At 50.7% G+C, this 19,232-nt stretch overlaps 1 protein-coding gene across 1 annotated transcript in view; it reads right to left on the reverse strand.

Moving 5' to 3' along the window:
• The window catches only part of INSR (insulin receptor), a 138,500-nt gene that overhangs the window by 46,432 nt on the left and 72,836 nt on the right, over positions 1-19,232 (reverse strand). The window contains exon 3 of the mRNA XM_060233110.1: positions 4,349-4,667. Within this exon, the coding sequence (XP_060089093.1) occupies positions 4,349-4,667 (319 nt within the window). The remainder of the gene's footprint in view (positions 1-4,348; positions 4,668-19,232) is intronic.

Here is a 19,232-nt window from a genome sequence, read left to right on the forward strand (position 1 = left end):
ATGAAGAAGGATTCAGGAATGTGACCCCCTCTCTCCTCTCAGATTCTGTGGGGTTGAGAGAAATGAAGAATAGGAATGTTGTTTTTGAATATAAGCATTATAAGGGGATATAAAATGCTCTATAATTAATGTTACTTGCTGCTTACAGGATATGAACCTAGACTTGTGGTCAGTGTTGCTAAAGACCAGTCGACAGTAAAATAGGAAGCTCTTTTGCATTATAGTTAAAACAAGAATAGCATGATGCTGTTGGAACAAAATTGCAAAACTTTGCTGAAGTCGCTGGAATCATAAGGATATACCAAATTAGGATATAAGTAAATAAGGGGCTAGTGGCCCCGTGGCACAGAGTGGTAAAGCAGCAGTACTGCAGTACTGTGGTCTGAACTCTCTGCTCATGACCTGAGTTCAATTCTGGCGGAAGCTGGGTTCAGATTGCCAGCTCCAGGTTGACTCAGCCTTCCATCCTTCCAAGGTCGGTATAATGAGTCCCCAGCTTGCTGAGGGGAAAGTGTAGATGACTGGGGAAGGCAATGGCAAACCACCCCGTAAAAAATCTGCCATGAAAACGTTGTAAAAGCAACGTCACCCCAGAGTCGGAAACGACTGGTGCTTGCACAGGGGACCTTTCCTTTCCAAATGAGGGGCTGGGGGCATCTCAATTAGAGGAATGGGAGATGTAAACAAAGATGGGACTTCCTGTGGCATGTTTAGGCGCCTCTGATAGGTTGTACACTCCACTGTATCCTAACCAATGGGATAAATGGAGGAGGGACCTCGCGGCCAGGACAGGGGTTAAAAGGACATGTTTCATTCAGAGAGGGTGTGCCTACTTGCTGGACACCCGCTCTTGCAAGAACGCTCACTAAATTTTATCTGCTTCACTTGATGGTCTGACCGGTGTCTTCTTGGTAAGGCATTTGTCCTTCTCACAATTTCTCACAGGGCGGCTTTCCTCACTTCTGATCTTGACTAACCAGCAGTTCATGGCCTTACCAAACCCAGCCATGAGAAACACTGAAGAGGGAATTTGCATCCTCTCCTTCCCTTCAGAAATCAGAAACAGAGAGCCTCGTAGTGGGCAGCCGGCCCAGCCAGCCAGCCGCTTGAGCAGGAGCAGAGGCCCACACCGCAGGAATGGCTGCCCTCTGACCTCCAGATTGCGGTGGGGGGGGTGCTACTTTGCTCTGAAGAGACTACCCAATCGCTGTGAAAAATTCTACGCAAGTTATAAACCAAATATATACTACTATAAATATTAGACAATATAACAATTTTACCCAGAATAATAATATACACCAAAGTGTTCCTTACAATGCTATTAGCAATGTTTTCATATGCTGTTTTTACAATTATTATTTTTGTGAAACATTCACTACGTGTGTACAGTCCATACTTCATGGATTCCTATACTTGAAAAGCTAAGAAACTCTCTCTGTTCCTTCTCTGTAGATTATCGTAGAGATGTGCTGCGACTGAGGTCCTATTCTGGATATAATAATGCTTGCTACGTTCCTTCCTTAGAGTACTTCATCAAACCATTTCAAGCATTTGTTATATTGTCTAGCAGTAAATATTTGGTTTATAACTTTCAAAGAATTTTCCACAGTGATTCGGTAGTTTCTTCTATGATCTTAACACTGTGGCCCAGTCTCCCTCAGGGTTTGTTCTGAAGGGCAATGCAACTGTTTAAAAAGCCCCGTGGCGCAGAGTGGTAAAGCTGCAGTACTGCAGTTGGAGCCCTCTGCTCACGACCTGAGTTCGATCCCAGCGGAAGCTGGATTCAGGTAGCTGGCTCCAGGTTGACTCAGCCTTCCATCCTTCTGAGGTCGGTAAAATGAATACCCAGCTTGCTGGGGGGAAAGTGTAGATGATTGGGGAAGGCAATGGCAAACCACCCTGTAAAAAGTCAGCCGTGACATCACCCCAGAGTCGGAAATGACTGGTGCTTGCACAGGGTACTACCTTTACCTTTTAGAGCCCCGTGGGACAGAGTGGTGAAGCTGCAATACTGCAGTCCGAGCTCTCTGCTCACGACCTGAGTTCAATCCCGGCGGAAGCTGGGTTCAGGTAGTCGGCTCGAGGTTGACTCAGCCTTCCGTCCTTCCAAGGTCGGTCAAATGAGTCCCCAGCTTGCTAGGGGGAAAGCGTAGAGGACTGGGGAAGGCAATGGCAAACCACCCCTTACAAAAGTCTGCCGTGAAAACGTTGTGAGAGCAACGTCACCCCAGAGTCGGAAATGACTGGTGCTTGCACAGGGGACCTTTCCTTTCCTTTTTTCCTAATACTTATAGCAGTAAATATTTGGTTTATAGCTTTCAAAGAATTTTCCACAGTGATTCTGTAGTTTCTTCTATGATCTTAACGCCATGGCCCGTCTCCCTCAGGGTTTGTTCTGAAGGGCAACGCAACAGGAAGCAGACTCAGGAGCCGAGGGGCTCTCTTTTAGATGGCTTTATGGAAATGTTTTCGCAGAAGGAAGCCATGGAGGGCTCTTCACATTTCTGGCTGGGATGCAGCGCCCTCTAGTGCCCAGCTTTACAATACTCTCGCAGTTTTCACAGATCTTGGAAACTAAGGTCAGCTCTGGTCAGCGCTTGCAAGGGAGACCACCACAGAAGTTCAGGGTCATCACTACACAATGGCAAACCACATCTGAACGTCCCCTGCAAGGTCAGCATAAGTCCACTGCAACCTGACTGTCAAGCTCCTGCATATATCTTTCCCTTAGAAGCTGAATTGTGGTATTTACTACCTAATAGCCAGGGCCATCTGGCTAGGGGATGTTTAGATTCTCATGGAGCACTGCTGTGTCTCACAAGTGTGAGAAGGAATGCTCTGGTAGCTTCAAACGTCCTTATCTCTTCGATATGCAGTTCTTCCTCTTTTGTTGTTTATTATAGTAACATTTGACCCTTAAGGTAGAAGTGCCCGCCAAATAGTAACAGCAGTGAATCCCCATTATATATCTCTGTATGTGCTTTGATTCTTCAGTTCTTTCAGTTACCTGTCCTGTAGGTATCTCTAGGTCTTAATAAATGAATCTATTTGAAATAAACAAAGGATATCGTTATTGGGAAGAGCTCTGTGGCACAGAGTGGTAAAGCTGCAGTACTACAGTCGGAGCCCTCTGCTCACGACCTGAGTTCGATCCTAGCAGAAGGTAGCCGGCTCGAGGTTGACTCAGCCTTCCATCCTTCCGAGGTCGGTCAAATGAGTCCCCAGCTTGCTGGGGGGAAAGCGTAGAGGACTGGGGAAGGCAATGGCAAACCACCCCGTAAAAAGTCTGCCGTGAAAACGTTGTGAAAGCAACGTCACCCCAGAGTCGAAAACGACTGGCGCTTGCACAGGGGACAACCTTTACCTTTTTAATCATTATTGGGACTATTGGAGCTTGACACTGACATCTCTTTCCGTTCACATCACAAAATCTGTATTTGCTACTTTGATTTTAAATGGTTTTTCATTATCGGAATGTATTCCACAGTCCTGAAAACCCAGCTTTAAAACGCTACTCTAAAGCTATCCTTTTTCTCTTCCACTTTGAAGGAAATTCTTCCGATCGCTTCCCTTTACAATTTCACTTTCTCCCCTACTTCCAGCCCCATCCTTGGGAACTTCCATCCCAACAGACAGCCTTCTTTCCCTCTATAAAAGGAAGTACTTCTTCACCCAAAGGGTGATTAACATGTGGAATTCACTGCCACAGGAGGTGGTGGCGGCCACAAGCATAGCCACCTTCAAGAGGGGGTTAGATAAAAATATGGAGCAGAGGTCCATCAGTGGCTATTAGCCACAGTGTGTGTGTGTGTGTTTATATTTGGCCGCTGTGTGACACAGAATGTTGGACTAGATGGGCCATTGAAGATGAAGATGAAGATGTTGGATTTATATCCCGCCCTCCACTCCGAAGAGTCTCAGAGCGGCTCACAATTTCCTTTACCTTCCTCCCCCACAACAGACACCCTGTGAGGTGGGTGGGGCTGGAGAGGGCTCTCACAGCAGCTGCCCTTTCAAGGACAACCTCTGCCAGAGCTATGGCTGACCCAAGGCCATGCTAGCAGGTGCAAGTGGAGGAGTGGGGAATCAAACCCGGTTCTCCCAGATAAGAGTCCGCACACTTAACCACTACACCAAACTGGCTCTCCTGATTGGCCTGATCTAGCATGGCTTCTCTTATGTTCTCTATGAAGTCATCGCTGCCGCTACCTATTCCGGCTTGCTAGAGCCTGCCCCGACTGCGACAGGCAACTGGGTGCCTGGGAGACACACACTGCCTCTGGGGAGGAGGGAGAAGACAGACAGACAGACAGACAGACAGACTGCTCAGCCATGAGAAACAACAACTCACTTGTTGGAGTTGATGGTGTATCCCGAGGGGCAATCAGGAACACACTCGCCGTTGTGGATGACGTGGCACCCAGACTGCCGGGCGATCTTACACTTGTTGTGTAGGTCTTGGCAGAAGTCAAAGGTCACGCAGCGCCAGCTTTTGTAACGGTAGTAGCCGGGCGGGCACATCTCCACGCACTTGCCCTCCAGGTTGAAGTTCCGGCAGGCGACGCACTTCCCCGGATTGTTGGGCTCAAGGCAGTTGCCCAGGCACTCAGGGTGGCAGCACCGCCCGTCCTGGAGGCAGCCCTGGGACTTGCAAGCTGTGGGGCACACTGGGGAGACAAAAGCGGGAGGTGGGGGGCTCAGCACTCAGACCTGCTGCCCTCGCCCCACCCTCACGCCCAGAGGCTGGGCTCCCTCCCCCAACACAGGCAATTTAGCTTCATCCAACACACCCCGAACAGCCCCTCCAGTTGCAACCCACATTATTCTGGTCAATCTTCTTTATATGTCCCCGGAGGGCTCACCAGCTTTCCATGTGAAGCAGGCAGTACTATATTTATTAGCTTAAACGACACTATAAACAACGCAAACTTTAATCTGAAGGAGGCTTAGAATAAATCAGGAGCCCCGTGGCGCAGAGCAGTAAAGCCGCAGTACTGGAGTCCAAGTTCTCTGCTCACTGGGGAAGGCAATGGCAAACCACCCCGTAAAAGGTCTGCTGTGAAAACGTTGCGATGCGACGTCACCCCAGAGTCAGAAATGACTGGTGCTTGCACAGGGGACGACCTTTACCCTTTTTAAAGAGAAATCTTCCTCTCAGTCCCACCTACCTCACAGGGTGTCTGTTGTGGGGGAGGAAGGGAAAGGAGATTGTAGGCCGCTCTGAGACTCTGTCCTTGAAAGGGCAGCTGCTGGGAGAGCTCTCTCAGCCTTACCTGTCCCACAGGGTGTCTCTTGTGGGGGGAGGAAGGGAAAGGAGATTGTAGGTCACTCTGAGACTCTGTCCTTGAAAGGACAGCTTCTGGGAGAGCTCTCTCGGCCCCACCTACTTCACAGGGCGTCTCTTGTGGGGGAGGAAGGGAAAGAAGATTGTAGGTCAATCTGAGACTGAGGCCGTTTTCCCACTAAGCTTACCTCGGAGCAACGTCCTTCTTCACCGCACAGTGTCTGCGCGGATTTCCCACCAACTTCTCCGAGGCTGCTCCAAAGAACCAGGAAGTTCCCGACCTTTTGCGTCGCAAATGGAAACCGCTAAAAACCAGTTTATGTTAGCGACGCAAAAGCCGCGACTCTACTTGGTTACTCAGAGCAGTTGGTAGGAAATCCGCGCAGATGCTGCGCGGTGAAGAGGGACGTCGCTCCGAGGTAAGCTCAGTTGGAAAATGGCCTCTGTCCTTGAAAGGGCAGCTTCTGGGAAAGCTCTCTCAGCCCCACCTACCTCACAGGGCGTCTGTTGTGGGAGAGGAATGTAAAGGAGATTGTAGGCCACTCTGAGACTCTGTCCTTGAAAGGGCAGCTTCTGTTCGAGCTCTCTCAGCCCCAACTACCTCACAGGGTGTCTGTTGTGGGGGAGGAAGGGAAAGGAGATTGTGGGCCGCTCTGAGACTCTGTCCTTGAAAGGGCAGCTTCTGTTCAAGCTCTCTCAGCCCCAACTACCTCACAGGGTGTCTGTTGTGGGGGAGGAAGGGAAAGGAGATTGTGGGCCGCTCTGAGACTCTGTCCTTGAAAGGGCAGCTTCTGTTCGAGCTCTCTCAGCCCCACCTACCTCACAGGGTGTCTGTTGTGGGGGAGGAAGGGAAAGGAGATTGTAGGCTGCTCTGAGACTCTGTCCTTGAAAGGGCAGCTTCTGTTAGAGCTCTCTCAGCCCCACCTGCCCCACAGGGTGTCTGTTGAGGGGGAGGAAAGTAAAAGAGATTGTAGGCTGCTCTGAGACTCTGTCCTTGAAAGGGCAGCTTCTAGGAGAGCTCTCTCAGTCCCACCTTCCTCACAGGGTGTCAGTTCTGGGGGAGGCAGGGAAAGGAGATTGTAGGCCACTCTGAGACTCTGTCTTTGAAAGGGCAGCTGCTGTGAGAGCCCTCTCAGCCCCACCCACCTCACAGGGTGTCTGTTGTGGGGAAGAAGATAAAGGAGTTTGTGAGCCACTCTGAGTCTCTGATTCAGGGAGAAGGGCGGGGTATAAATCTATGGTGTTCTAAATAAATAAGCAATTCTAAACTCTTCAATAATCTGCAAGGGACATGACTGTCTTATCCAAGTGGGCAGAGGAACCGCTTCCAAATTTTCTTGGATTTGGGGGGAGGCAGAAAGCACTCATCTTCTTCCTAGCCCCTTCTGCTAGCCGATTGCATCGATGTTTTCAGCCTCAACACCTTCTGTTCCTCTTCAAGCATCTTCCCTACATGCAGCATTTGAAAATCCCGGCATCTGCTTGGTCAAGGAAGTCCCCAGGAAGAATCTAGAAGCCGGAACTCTCCTGTTCCCCCGGAGGCACCAGTGAGCCAGCCCCTTTCCCTTCACAGGCCTTGGCTCGGCCTGCCAGCCAAAGCTTTTGCCTGGCTCCCAACGGTGGTGTGTCCCTGTTTACCTTCTCCGCCTGAGGGCAAAGTCTCACTCTCTGACCAGTTCCATGCTAGGCACACACAATAACCAGATCCAACTTTTGTTTTCTGATTTGGCCTCATCCTTTAGAAAGCCGCTGCGCCCATTTGAAAGCGTGCGGCGTGTCAGCTGCTAAGACCAGCAAAAGGGACCGCTGTGCCTTCCGCATGCTGTCCTTCTCAGAGTACCACGGAATGAAGGGGTTTCAGCGTGAACGCAAGCAAACCAATAGTGCTACAAACAGCACCGCTGAAAAACAACAGTAGTAATAATACACATGCTTATTCCTCGGTGCAACAGGAAAGTCTTGTAATGGAGAAAAATCTCCATTTTTCTCCCTTACAAGATATTGTGCTAGTTACCCTGTAAAGAGAAGAAGAAGAAGAATTGCAGATTTATACCCCGCCCCTCTCTCTGAATCAGAGACTCAGAGCGGCTTACAATCTCCTATATCTTCTCCCCTCACAACAGACATCCTGTGAGGTGGGTGGGGCTGAGAGAGCTCTCACAGCAGCTGCCCTTTCGAGGACAGAGACTCAGAGCGGCTTACAATCTCCTATATATTCTCCCCCCACAACAGACACCCTGTGAGGTGGGTGGGGCTGAGAGAGCTCTCACAGAGAGCTGCCCTTTCAAGGACAGAGTCTCAGAGTGGCCTACAATCTCCAATATCTTCTCCCCCCACAACAGACATCCTGTGAGGTGGGTGGGGCTGAGAGAGCTCTCACAGCAGCTGCCCTTTCGAGGACAGAGACTCAGAGCGGCTTACAATCTCCTATATATTCTCCCCCCACAACGGACACCCTGTGAGGTGGGTGGGGCTGAGAGAGCTCTCACAGCAGCTGCCCTTTCAAGGACAGTCTGAGTGGCCTACAATCTCCAATATCTTCTCCCCCCACAACAGACACCCTGTGATGTGGGTTGGGCTGAGAGAGCTTTTTACAGCAGCTACCCTTTCAAGGACAACTTCTGGGATAGCTCTGGCTAACCCAAGGCCATTCCAACAGGAGCAAGTGGAGGAGTGGGGAATCAAACCTGGTTCTCCCAGATAAGAGTCCGCACACTTAATCACCATGCCAAACTGGAACCTGAGAGCCTGTTGTCTGTTCAAACCTTTCCCTCCTGGACGAAGATGACATCACATTGAAATGTGTAGAATACGCTGCTATCCACGTTGAGGGTCGTTTGGAACTCTACCCCGTCTGGAATACGTTCAATACGGACTTTTTTACTCTTTCTAGCACTTTGTTCTGTTCTAATCGATTTATAGCCTTGAGGCTACTTTAAGGAACTCTTTTCCTGTTCTTGGAATTGTGATGAATTGTCTATGTATTACATACTAAAAAAATTGCACAATTAATCCTAACAAGTGTAGTAGTGTGCTTAGTAATTTTTTTTCACGGATTTTGTTTTTTGATTGCACTAAGAAGCTGAGCAGAAAACCAGAGAGAAAAGGAGCACCTCGAAGCGTGAAAGGGTTCAGCACATAGTGCCCTTTTCAGATGGATCCAGTTCTGGCTTAAAACCAGGGAGGCTTAATCTGCTAATGATTAGCCGTCTCCTCTGGATCTCCAGCCTAGCTTGACAGACGGCAGTTATCCCTTATAGGGGAAAACAGGGGGCTCGGTCCAAAACTCTGCTAGTCTCTCGCAGTCAAGAGTAACACAGAGGGAATCATTCCTGAAATGGAACCAAGCAGAAGTACTCACCCAAGCATGCACGCACGCACACTCCCCCAGACGGGAGCACAAGAGGAAAGCTGGAACGGAATACTCATAACTGCAGGAGAGCCAGTTTGGTGTAGTGGTTAAGTGTGCGGACTCTTATCTGGGAGAACCGGGTTTGATTCCCCACTCCTCCACTTGCACCTGCTGGAATGGCCTTGGGTCAGCCAGAGCTCTGGCAGAGGTTGTCCTTGAAAGGGCAGCTGCTGTGAGAGCCCTCTCCAGCCCCACCCACCTCACAGGGTGTCTGTTGTGGGGGAGGAAGGTAAAGGAGATTGTGAGCCGCTCTGAGACTCTTCGGAGTGGTGGGCAGGATATAAATCCAATATCTTCATCTACCTCACAGGGTGTTTGTTGTGGGGGGTGGGGAAGGGAAAGGAGATTGTGAGCCGCTCTGAGACTCCTCGGAGTGGAGGGCGGGATATAAATCCAATATCTTCTTCTTCTTCTTCAGGACAACTCACGAAGTTTTAAAAAGTTTAAATAACCCGAGGGGGGGGGGAACTGGACCACTTGTTACACTCCCAACTTCTGAACCATTTCACCCTCCTCCCTGCTAAAGAACTGTGCCAGAATAGTGAAGATGTGTTGGAAAAGCTAGCCTAGCAAGATTTCTCTAAAAAAAAAAAGGTAAAGGCAGTCCCCCGTGCAAGCACCAATTGTTTTCAACTCTGGGGTGACGTTGCTTTCACACTGCTTATGGGGTGGTTTGCCATTGCCTTCCCCAGTCATCTACGCTTCCCCCCCCCCAGCAAACCGGGTATTCATTTGACCGACCTCGGAAGGATGGAAGGCTGAGTCAACCTGAGCCGGCTACCTGAACCCAGCTTCCGCCGGGGATCGAACTCAGGTCGTGAGCAGAGAGTTCAGACTGCAGTACTGCAGCTTGACCACTCTGCGCCACGGGGCTCTTACCTTGCTCTTAATATCTTAAGATTTCTCTACCTTGAAGGTAATTTGTCAATTTGCCACAACTATTCACCAAAAGAACTTCAAATATTCCCTGTAGGACATAAAGCACCCAAGGGGAGGTTGGTACTAATCAGTATGATCAAACCAGATGCCGAAGTGTGACTCAAGTACTTCATTTAACGATAGCTGGAAGAAAGCAGAGCAAAGCAAACCGCACCCCAGCCTCGAAGACGCTGGGGTGGGGCTTGGGGAGGTGGTTCAGCTGCCTTCAGGAGGCCCCAGTCTGGTTCACGTGGAGAGGAGCAGGTTTGCAGAAGGCAGGGCTGGGAGGTGTGCCCGTTGCAAGATATACATGCCAGGGGCACAAGGCAGTATCGACGGTCGTGGAAGGAGTTAGGTTTGAGCCCAGACCAGAGATTCTAAGCATTCACACAGCCACATTCAGCAACTTGTTTTCCTTCTAACTGCTTCCACAGCAGAGAGAGCCGTCCGTCCGTCTGTCCGTCCGTCTTGGCATTTTCTGGATCTTTGTAAGGCTACTTTGAACCATGAACTCCACTTCATGTCTATCCCTGGGCCGAAAGAGATCAAGCTCCAGAACACCCGAGCACGGGCCTTTTCAATCGCGGCCCCCGCCCTATGGAATCAGCTCCCTGAGGAGGTACGGGCCCTGCGGAACCTGGATCAGTTCCGCAGGGCCTGCAAGACCGCCCTCTTCAAATTAGCATATATGGACTGCTGAATAATGCTGTTAATCAATGGACGGCCCTGTCTAAGGACCTATGGCATCATGAAAACTATGCAAACTGACAGAAATTAGCGTCAAAATGCCATCATTACTGTCAGATTAAATTATATAATTTTAATTACATTGACTGGTTTCTAAAGAATGTTAAATTTAAATGTTTTATTGTTAATTCAAAGTTTTATATTATTATTGTATTTGTATGAAATGTTGTTAGCCGCCCTGAGCCTGCCTCGGCGGGGAGGGTGGGATACAAATAAAATTTTACTTACTTACTTACTTTTTAAAATTCAGTGCCCCACGCACTTATGAAGAATATGCCACTTCTGCCCTTTTTTATGCAGGAGAGGAAAGAAGAAGAAGATATTGGATTTATATCCCGCCCTCCGCTTCGAAGAGTCTCAGAGCAGCTCACAATCTCCTTTCCCTTCCTCCCCCACAACAGACACCCTGTGAGGCAGGTGGGGCTGAGAGAGCTCTCCCAGAGGCTGCTCTTTCAAGGACAGAGTCTCAAAGTGGTCTAAAATCTCCTTTCCCTTCCTCCCCCACAACAGACACCCTGTGAGGCAGGTGGGGCTGAAAGAGCTCTCCCAAAGGCTGCTCTTTCAAGGACAGAGTCTCAAAGTGGTTTAAATCTCCTTTCCCTTCCTCCCCCACAACAGACACCCTGTGAGGCAGGTGGGGCTGAGAGAGCTCTCCCAGAGGCTGCTCTTTCAAGGACAGAGTCTCAAAGTGGTCTAAAATCTCCTTTCCCTTCCTCCCCCACAACAGACACCCTGTGAGGCAGGTGGGGCTGAGAGAGCTCTCCCAGAGGCTGCTCTTTCAAGGACAGAGTCTCAAAGTGGTCTACAATCTCCTTTCCCTTTCTCCCCAACAACAAACACCCTGTGAGGTGGGTGGGGCTGGAGAGGGCTCTCCCAGAAGCTGCCCTTTCAAGGACAACCTCTGCCAGAGCTGTGGCTGACCCAAGCCCACTCCAGCAGGTGTAAGTGGAGGAGTGGGGAATCAAATCCGGTTCTCCCAGATAAGAGAGCTACGGCTGACTCAAGGCCATTCCAGCAGCTGCGAGTGGAGGAGTGGGGAATCAAACCCGGTTCTCCCAGATTAGAGTCCGCACACTTAACCACTACACCAAACTGGCTCTCCGAAAGAACCTTAAGGGCAGCCACACCAACAAGAAAACGTGTGCCAAGCACAGAGTGGAGGAATACAAGGTGCTGCCGCCCATATTTGGGCCTTCTCACTGTGGAAGCACCTGCCAAAACTGTGCTCCCAAAAGCTGGGGAAGAAGAGAATCTCCAACATAGCACACAGTGAGGTGTAAGGTGGTGAAGAAGGGGGGCGGGAGAATGGGGTGGGGTGGGAGAATGGGGTGGTGTTTCTCCCACCAGTTGCAGAACCCTTTCAGTTCAGGTTTCAGTGCAGTTCAACAAACAGCCAAGGATTCTCCCTAAAAGGCAGAGGTGTGTGGGGCAGCTTACGTTAGGCTGAGAAGCCAACACAGCCAGAACAGAAGTCATCACAGCATTCTAGAACATCTCACATGTTCAGACTGCAAAAAGGACCAAAAACGAAAAGGCTCCAGATCCTTTGAAAAAATCCAGGTCGGGAAATGCTTCCGACTACAGAACCGCCCTCATCCTTAGCCAATGCTTTTGCAGCCCGGTGCAGGGAGCCATTCAACAGATTTTTCTGTCTCTGCGCAAAGCAAACAGACACTTAACTCCTTCCACACAAACAAGGAGGGCAAAGGTTACGCTGTGCCTATGTGTACTTTCTGGTTAATACAATCCCCGAGAAAAGATTTCATCGTTTATTTTCTTTGAGCTGCATTTGTGAGCGCACAATATGAGATTTGACTGCAGCGGTAAGCAAAAAAAAAAAAGGGGGGGGGGGAAATAGTATCAACTTGAAAGATTTGGAACAGCTTTAAACAGTTTGCTTTGGCCAAGATCCATGTGCATCACTTGCCAGAGGATGAATGGGAACACACACTTCGTCAACTGAGACACAACAAATGGCAGAATCTGGCACTCTAGGAAGATTAGAGGGGGAGCCTGTTCTTCACTAGAGGGAAGGTCCAGCACCTGAACCACAAGGAAAAAGGAAAGGTCCCCTGTGCAAGCACCAGTCGTTTCCGACTCTGGGGTGATGTTGCTTTCACAACGTTTTCACGGCAGACTTTTTACGGGGGTGGTTTGCCATTGCCTTCCCCAGTCATCTACACTTTCCTCCCAGCAAGGTGGGGACTCCTTTTACCGACCTCGGAAGGACGGAAGGCTGAGTCAACCTTGAGCCAGCTACCTGAAAACCCAGCTTCTGCCGGGGATTGAATTCATAAGAACATAAGAGAAGCCCTGTTGGATCAGGCCAATGGCCCCTCCACTCCAACACTCTGTGTCACGTAAGAACATAAGAGAAGCCCTGTTGGATCAGGCCAATGGTCCATCCAGTCCAACACTCTGTGTCACATAAGAACATAAGAGAAGCCATGTTGGATCAGGCCAATGGCCCCCTCCAGTCCAACACTCTGTGTCACATAAGAACATAAGAGAAGCCATGTTGGATCAGGCCATTGGCCCCTCCAGTCCAACACTCTGTGTCACATAAGAACATAAGAGAAGCCCTGTTGGATCAGGCCAATGGCCCATCCAGTCCAACACTCTGTGTCACACAGTGGTCAATATATGTGTTTGTGTGTATATACATACACACACACACATATACATACATACATATACACACAACTCAGGTCATGAGCAGAGCTTAGGATTGCAGTACTGCAGCTTTAACACTCTGCGCCACGGAGCTCTTTTTCTGAACCACAAAGCAGCACACAAACACTCACACGTAGCACACCAGCTATCTGTGTGCACCAGTGCCAGATAAAACCCTGTGGAGGCCCCCAGGCAGTTGAAATCTTGGGAGGGCCCCTCGCAAATTATCTCAGAGTCTGAGCGCCTGCCCCACCACCCACGGCCCCCACCGCAGCCTACAGACAACCTTCTTAAAAGCCCCTTTGACAAAGCTGCGGGGGAGAGGCAGAGAGAGGCAAACTTGGCAACGACGCCAGCAGCAGCCGCACCAGGCAAGTCGGGCAAAGAGCGGCTCAGTGGCTGGCTGGGCATGCAGGCTGGGAGAGCTGCAAGCAAGGGGGAAATCGGGGGGGGGGGGGGCAGCTGGCCCAGGGTCCCTAAAGGCCTGGGGGTTCATAGGCCACTGTGTACTTGGCCTAATTGTTAATCCGGCTCTGGTGTGTGCAACCGAGGAGGCTCTCTGCCCATTGCTCACACTCTTCCTGCAAATTGAAAGCAGGAGAAGTAGAGGTCCGTATAGGAGGAGGGAAATAGGGACAGGCTATTATTTATTTATTACTTTCAATTTATATCCCGCCCTCTCCGCGAGCGGACTCAGGGCGGCTCACAATATCATAAAATACAATCAGCCCAATAAAACATATAAAACCATAATTTACTTATTTCAGTTTTAAAACCATTCTATGGCGCTGCTTCAGTACAATATAGGCGGTATCGAATTCTCGACTGTGATCGCCAGCATTCTATAAGATGTCCGGTGGCAGCCCTTTTTCAATCTACAGCAAAAGCCTGTTTAAACAATTCGGTCTTACAGGCCCTGCGGAACGCAGACAAATCCCGCAGGGCCCTTACGGCTTCTGGAAGGGTGTTCCAAAGTTCTGGTGCTGCCACCAAAAAAGCCCTAAATCTCGTTACACACAACCTGGCTTCTATTGGGCCCGGGGCGGATAACAGATTTTTTTGTCCCTGATCGCAGCAGTGCTCTCTGGGGGATATATGGGGAAAGGCAGTCCCGTAGATAGACAGGTCCCTGACCATTACTGCTAAGATGGCACCTCAGGGGATGTCCAGGATGACCAGGGCCCTCCTCCTGCCTTCCAGACTGCAGAAATCTCCTCAGGACTTCTAGCACTCCCCTCCCCCAGCACACACCACCCGTGCCCGGCTATCCCATCCACAAACTTGCGGAGTTTCAGGCCAGACCTTTTCAAACCTGTCACAGCCCCTCTCCTCTCAGGGGTATTCTAAGCCACCCCTCCCCTTAAACATATTTGCTAAGACAAAACAAAGTGGCCGCGTGGCGCAGAATGGTAAAGCTGCAGTACTGCAGTCCGAGCTCTCAGCTCACACGACTTGAGTTTGATCCCGGCGGAAGCTGGGTTCAGGTGACTCAGCCTTCCATCCTTCCGAGGTCAGTAAAATGAGTCTCCAGTTTGCTGGGGGGGGGGGGAGAATAGAGGACTGGGGAAGTATAGAGGACTGGGGAAGGCAAGTCAGCAGAAGTCAGCCCCGTGGCGCAGAGTGTTAAAGCTGCAGTACTGCAGTCCTAAGCTCTGCTCATGACCTGAGTTCGATCCCCGGCGGAAGCTGGGTTTTCACGTAGCCGGCTCGAGGTTGACTCAGCCTTCCATCCTTCCGAGATTGGTCAAATGAGTCCCCAGCTTGCTGGGGGGAAAGCGTAGATGGCTGGGGAAGGCAATGGCAAACCACCCGTAAAAAGTCTGCCGTGAAAACGTCGTGATGCGACGTCACCCCAGAGTTGGAAACGACTGGTGCTTGCACAGGGGACTACCTTGACCTTTTTAAAGACAAAACAAAAGCAGGTGTCTCTTGTTTCAGGTGCTGCAGTCAAGAAGATCCAGGGAAGAGGACTAGAAGCACAGCCAACCCCACGGCACAGATGGGAGAAAGGCCCAATCCCCCCCACACACATTAGACATCAGCCCTGCAGGTGGGGGGGGGGGGGTTTGACGACAGGGATGCCAACATATCTGCCAGACATGCCCCTCTGAGCACCATGGGCAATTAGTGGAAACCATACAGCAGAAGTCAGGACTGTTGGGGCAAAGCCCAGAGCAGGGGGAGGGGGCCACCAGCCCCTTGCCCTGGCATACTGGCGCAGGTTGCGCTGGGGGAGCAAAGTCTCCTCTTCAGCGGGGATCTAACCCTGACTGTTCCCTGGAAGGCCAGATGCTGAAGCTGAAGGTCAAATCCTTTGCCACCCAAGTGGGAAAAAAGGTAAGGCCAGAGTTTTCCCAGATGATCAGCGGGGGGGGGGGGGGTCGGCCTGGGAGGAGCTCCACGACCCCTTCCCCGGCCTTAAAATGGTGAATGCAGGGGAGGAGGCAGCAAGCTTGCGGGGGGGGGGGAGGAGGAAAATGGGGTAGGAGGAGGCGCAGCGGGGGCGGGGGGGGAGGCTGAATCAGGTGCCCCCATCCTGTCAACTTTGGGACCGTGGTTGGTGGGTCAGCCCTGCAACGGTCACCTCCAGGCTGGACTACTGTAGCTCTACACAGGGCCAACAATCTCCTTTCCCTTCCTCCCCCACAACAGACACCCTGTGAGGCAGATAGGGCTGCGAGAGTTCTCCCAGAAGCTGCCCTTTCAAGGACCGAGTCTCAGAGTCGTCTATAATCTCCTTTACCTTCCTCCCACACAACAGACACCCTGTGAGGTGGGTGGGGCTGAGAGAGCTGTCCCAGAAGCTGTGCTTTCACGGACAGACTCTCAGAGCGGCCTACAATCTCCTTTCCCTTCCTCCCCCACAACAGATATCCTGTGAGATGGGTGGGGCTGAGAGAGCTCTCCCAGCAGCTGCCCTTTCAAGCACAACCTCTGCCAGAGCTATGGCTGACCCAAGGCCACTCCAGCAGGTGCAAGTGGAGGAGTGGGGAATCAAACCCAGTTCTCCCAGATAAGAGTCCATGCACTTAACCACTACACTAAACTGGTTCTCTATTAGAGCTATGGCTGACCCAAGGCCATTCCAGCAGGTGCAAGTGGAGGAGTGGGGAATCAAACCTGGTTCTCCCAGATAAGAGTCCGCGCACTTAACCACGACACCAAACCGACTGCCCAATAATAATACTACAAGTACTACAATTTTATATCCTAAGATATTAAATTTCATTTTATATTCTTAAAACAGTAAAATACAAGGGATTATACGTTTCCATCTTCTCCAAAGTGTTAGCATTGCAGCAGCGACTATAACAGGATTCTCCCCAACCAACACCCCACAGGCCCAGCCCCCCAGATCAACTAGAACACAGGCAGCTGCTTGGAATACGGCTGGGGCACGTGGGAAGGGGGTGAGGCAGCTGGCATCTCTTTCCCACCCTGTAAGGAAACCCACGTCATCCCAAGATACTCCTGACCCTGGCTAACCACCAGCTGACCCCGAGAGCAGGCTGGCTATGGGACGGAATCCTGAATCCAGCAGAGGCGAAGCTACTTGAGTGCACTTCAGGATGTGTGCCCTGGACTTCTGTGGTCAGTTCGGCAGGCTCAGAGTCCCCGCAGGAAAAAAGACGGAGCAGAAGCCTGAGAGGCAACTGGGGACGAAGCAGAGATTTCATTCAGTTTAAATCAACATGCGAGCCTCTCTCTGCCATAGATACAAAATACAAGCTACAAATACAAGTTGATGGGGTGTGAACTGGCAGAGACTGACCAAGAGAGAGATCTTGGGGTCGTGGTAGAGAACTCACTGAAAATGTCAAGACAGTGTGCGATTGCAATAAAAAAGGCCAACGCCATGCTGGGAATTATTAGGAAGGGAATGGAAAACGAATCAGCCAGTATCATAATGCCCCTGTATAAATCGATGGTGCGGTCTCATTTGGAATACTGTGTGCAATTCTGGTCACCGCACCTCAAAAAGGATGTTATAGCATTGGAAAAAGTGCAGAAAAGGGCAACTAGAATGATTAAAGGGTTGGAACACTTTCCCTATGAAGAAAGGTTAAAACGCTTGGGGCTCGTTAGCTTGGAGAAACGTCAACTGTGGGGTGACATGATAGAGGTTTACAATAAAAATATGGAGCAAAGGTTCATCTGTGGCTATTAGCCGCAGTGTGTGTGTGTGTGTGTGTAATTTTTTGGCCACTGTGTGACACAGAGTGTTGGACTGGATGAGCCATTGGCCTGATCCAACAGGGCTTCTCTTATGTTCTTATGTGACACAGAGTGTTGGACTGGAGGGGCCATTGGCCTGATCCAACAGGGCTTCTCTTATGTTCTTATGTGACACAGAGTGTGGGACTGGATGGGCCATTGGCCTGATCCAACAGGGCTTCTCTTATGTTCTTATGTGACACAGAGTGTGGGACTGGATGGGCCATTGGCCTGATCCAACAGGGCTTCTCTTATGTTCTTATGTGACACAGAGTGTGGGACTGGAGGGGCCATTGGCCTGATCCAACAGGGCTTCTCTTATGTTCTTATGTGTCACAGAGTGTTGGACTGGAGGGGCCATTGGCCTGATCCAACAGGGCTTCTCTTATGTTCTTATGTGACACAGAGTGTGGGACTGGATGGGCCATTGGCCTGATCCAACAGGGCTTCTCTTATGTCCTTATGTGACACAGAGTATGGGACTGGATGGGCCATTGGCCTGATCCAACAGGGCTTCTCTTATGTTCTTATGTGACACAGAGTGTTGGACTGGAGGGGCCATTGGCCTGATCCATCAGGGCTTCTCTGATGTTCTTACGTGACACACAGTGTTGGACTGGAGGGGCCATTGGCCTGATCCAACAGGGCTTCTCTTATGTTCTTATGTGACACAGTGTTGGGCTGGAGGGGCCATTGGCCTGATCCAACATGGCCTCTCTTATGTTCTTATGTGACAAAGAGTGTTGGACTGCATGGGCCATTGGCCTGATCTAACATGGCCTCTCTTATGTTCTTATGATACGAGACCCGGTCAGTGCTGTCCTACCATCTGCAGGGCCGGCACGTGGGAGTTGGCCAACTAGGAGATTGCTTAGGGTGCCAGCTCCCGGCGGGGGTGCGTGCTCCCTCCCCACTCACGCCATTCCTGAGACTCCCACTTATTTTTCTTGGTTCTGAGGGATCAGAGGGGCTCCACTCAGAGCCAAAAGAGTGGCGTTTCCCATCCCCAGTGTCCTCCAAGGGCGCTGGGGAAGGGAAGGGTCTGGTGATCTGGCCCCACTCAGCTTTCACACACCTTGGGAAGGTTGTGCCGTGGGGGGGGGTAGGCATTTGCACGGAGGGGTCCTCAAGGAGACCTCCATGCAAATGGGGCCTGATTTGGGCTGGCGCTGGGGGCCCTCACCCACTGGAGGGCGGGGGGGCGGGGAGGCAGAGCCTTGCCTGGGGTGGTAAAAACCCCAGAGCCGGCTCTGTCTACCTGCTTTTTGCACTTCATGGTTAGGTTCAGTGTTCCCTTTAAGCTGAGTTAGCATGAGCTAACTCACAGATTTTTAGCCTCCAGCTCACAGATTTTTGCCTTAGCTCAGGAAGTATGACCCCAGAGCACACTAATAGATGCAAGAGCTCGCCAGTTTTAATGCCAGTAGCTCACAACTTTATTGCCAGTAGCTCACAAGACTCTGCAGCTTAGAGGGAACATTGGTCAGGTTGTTTTGTTTTTCAAAACCGCTTTGTAAAAGAAGTCATTTGGCTCAACCGTTCTTTAAACTAGAGGCAACAAGGGACAAAAATGCTTTATGTTTACTACACACAGAACACTGAGGAAGTGGGAGATTGCAATCAGGACTGAAGCATACACAGAGAGGAAAGGCTCTTAATGCCGTTCCCAAAGCAGGTGTCTGGATTTGGCCACTGGAAGGCAAAAGGACACTTCCCTCAACGAAGGGAGCTGAAAGGAGCTCTGGTTCTGGCCAAGCAAAGCCTTAGTTGACACAGCTGCTCACGTCAAGGCTTACATGCCTCACACATCTGCAGTGCCGCAGGTGCTCTGAAGTCCAGCCCTGGCCCTCTGCCCCCATGACTGGTGCTTGCACAGGGGACTACCTTTACCTTTTTAAAAGAGAAATCTTCCTCTCAGCCCCACCCACCTCACAGGGTGTCTCTTGTGGGGGAGGAAGGGAAAGGAGATTGTAGGCCACTCTG

This window comes from Heteronotia binoei, chromosome 2 (assembly GCF_032191835.1).
Source record: "Heteronotia binoei isolate CCM8104 ecotype False Entrance Well chromosome 2, APGP_CSIRO_Hbin_v1, whole genome shotgun sequence".
Classification (NCBI taxonomy): domain Eukaryota; kingdom Metazoa; phylum Chordata; class Lepidosauria; order Squamata; family Gekkonidae; genus Heteronotia; species Heteronotia binoei.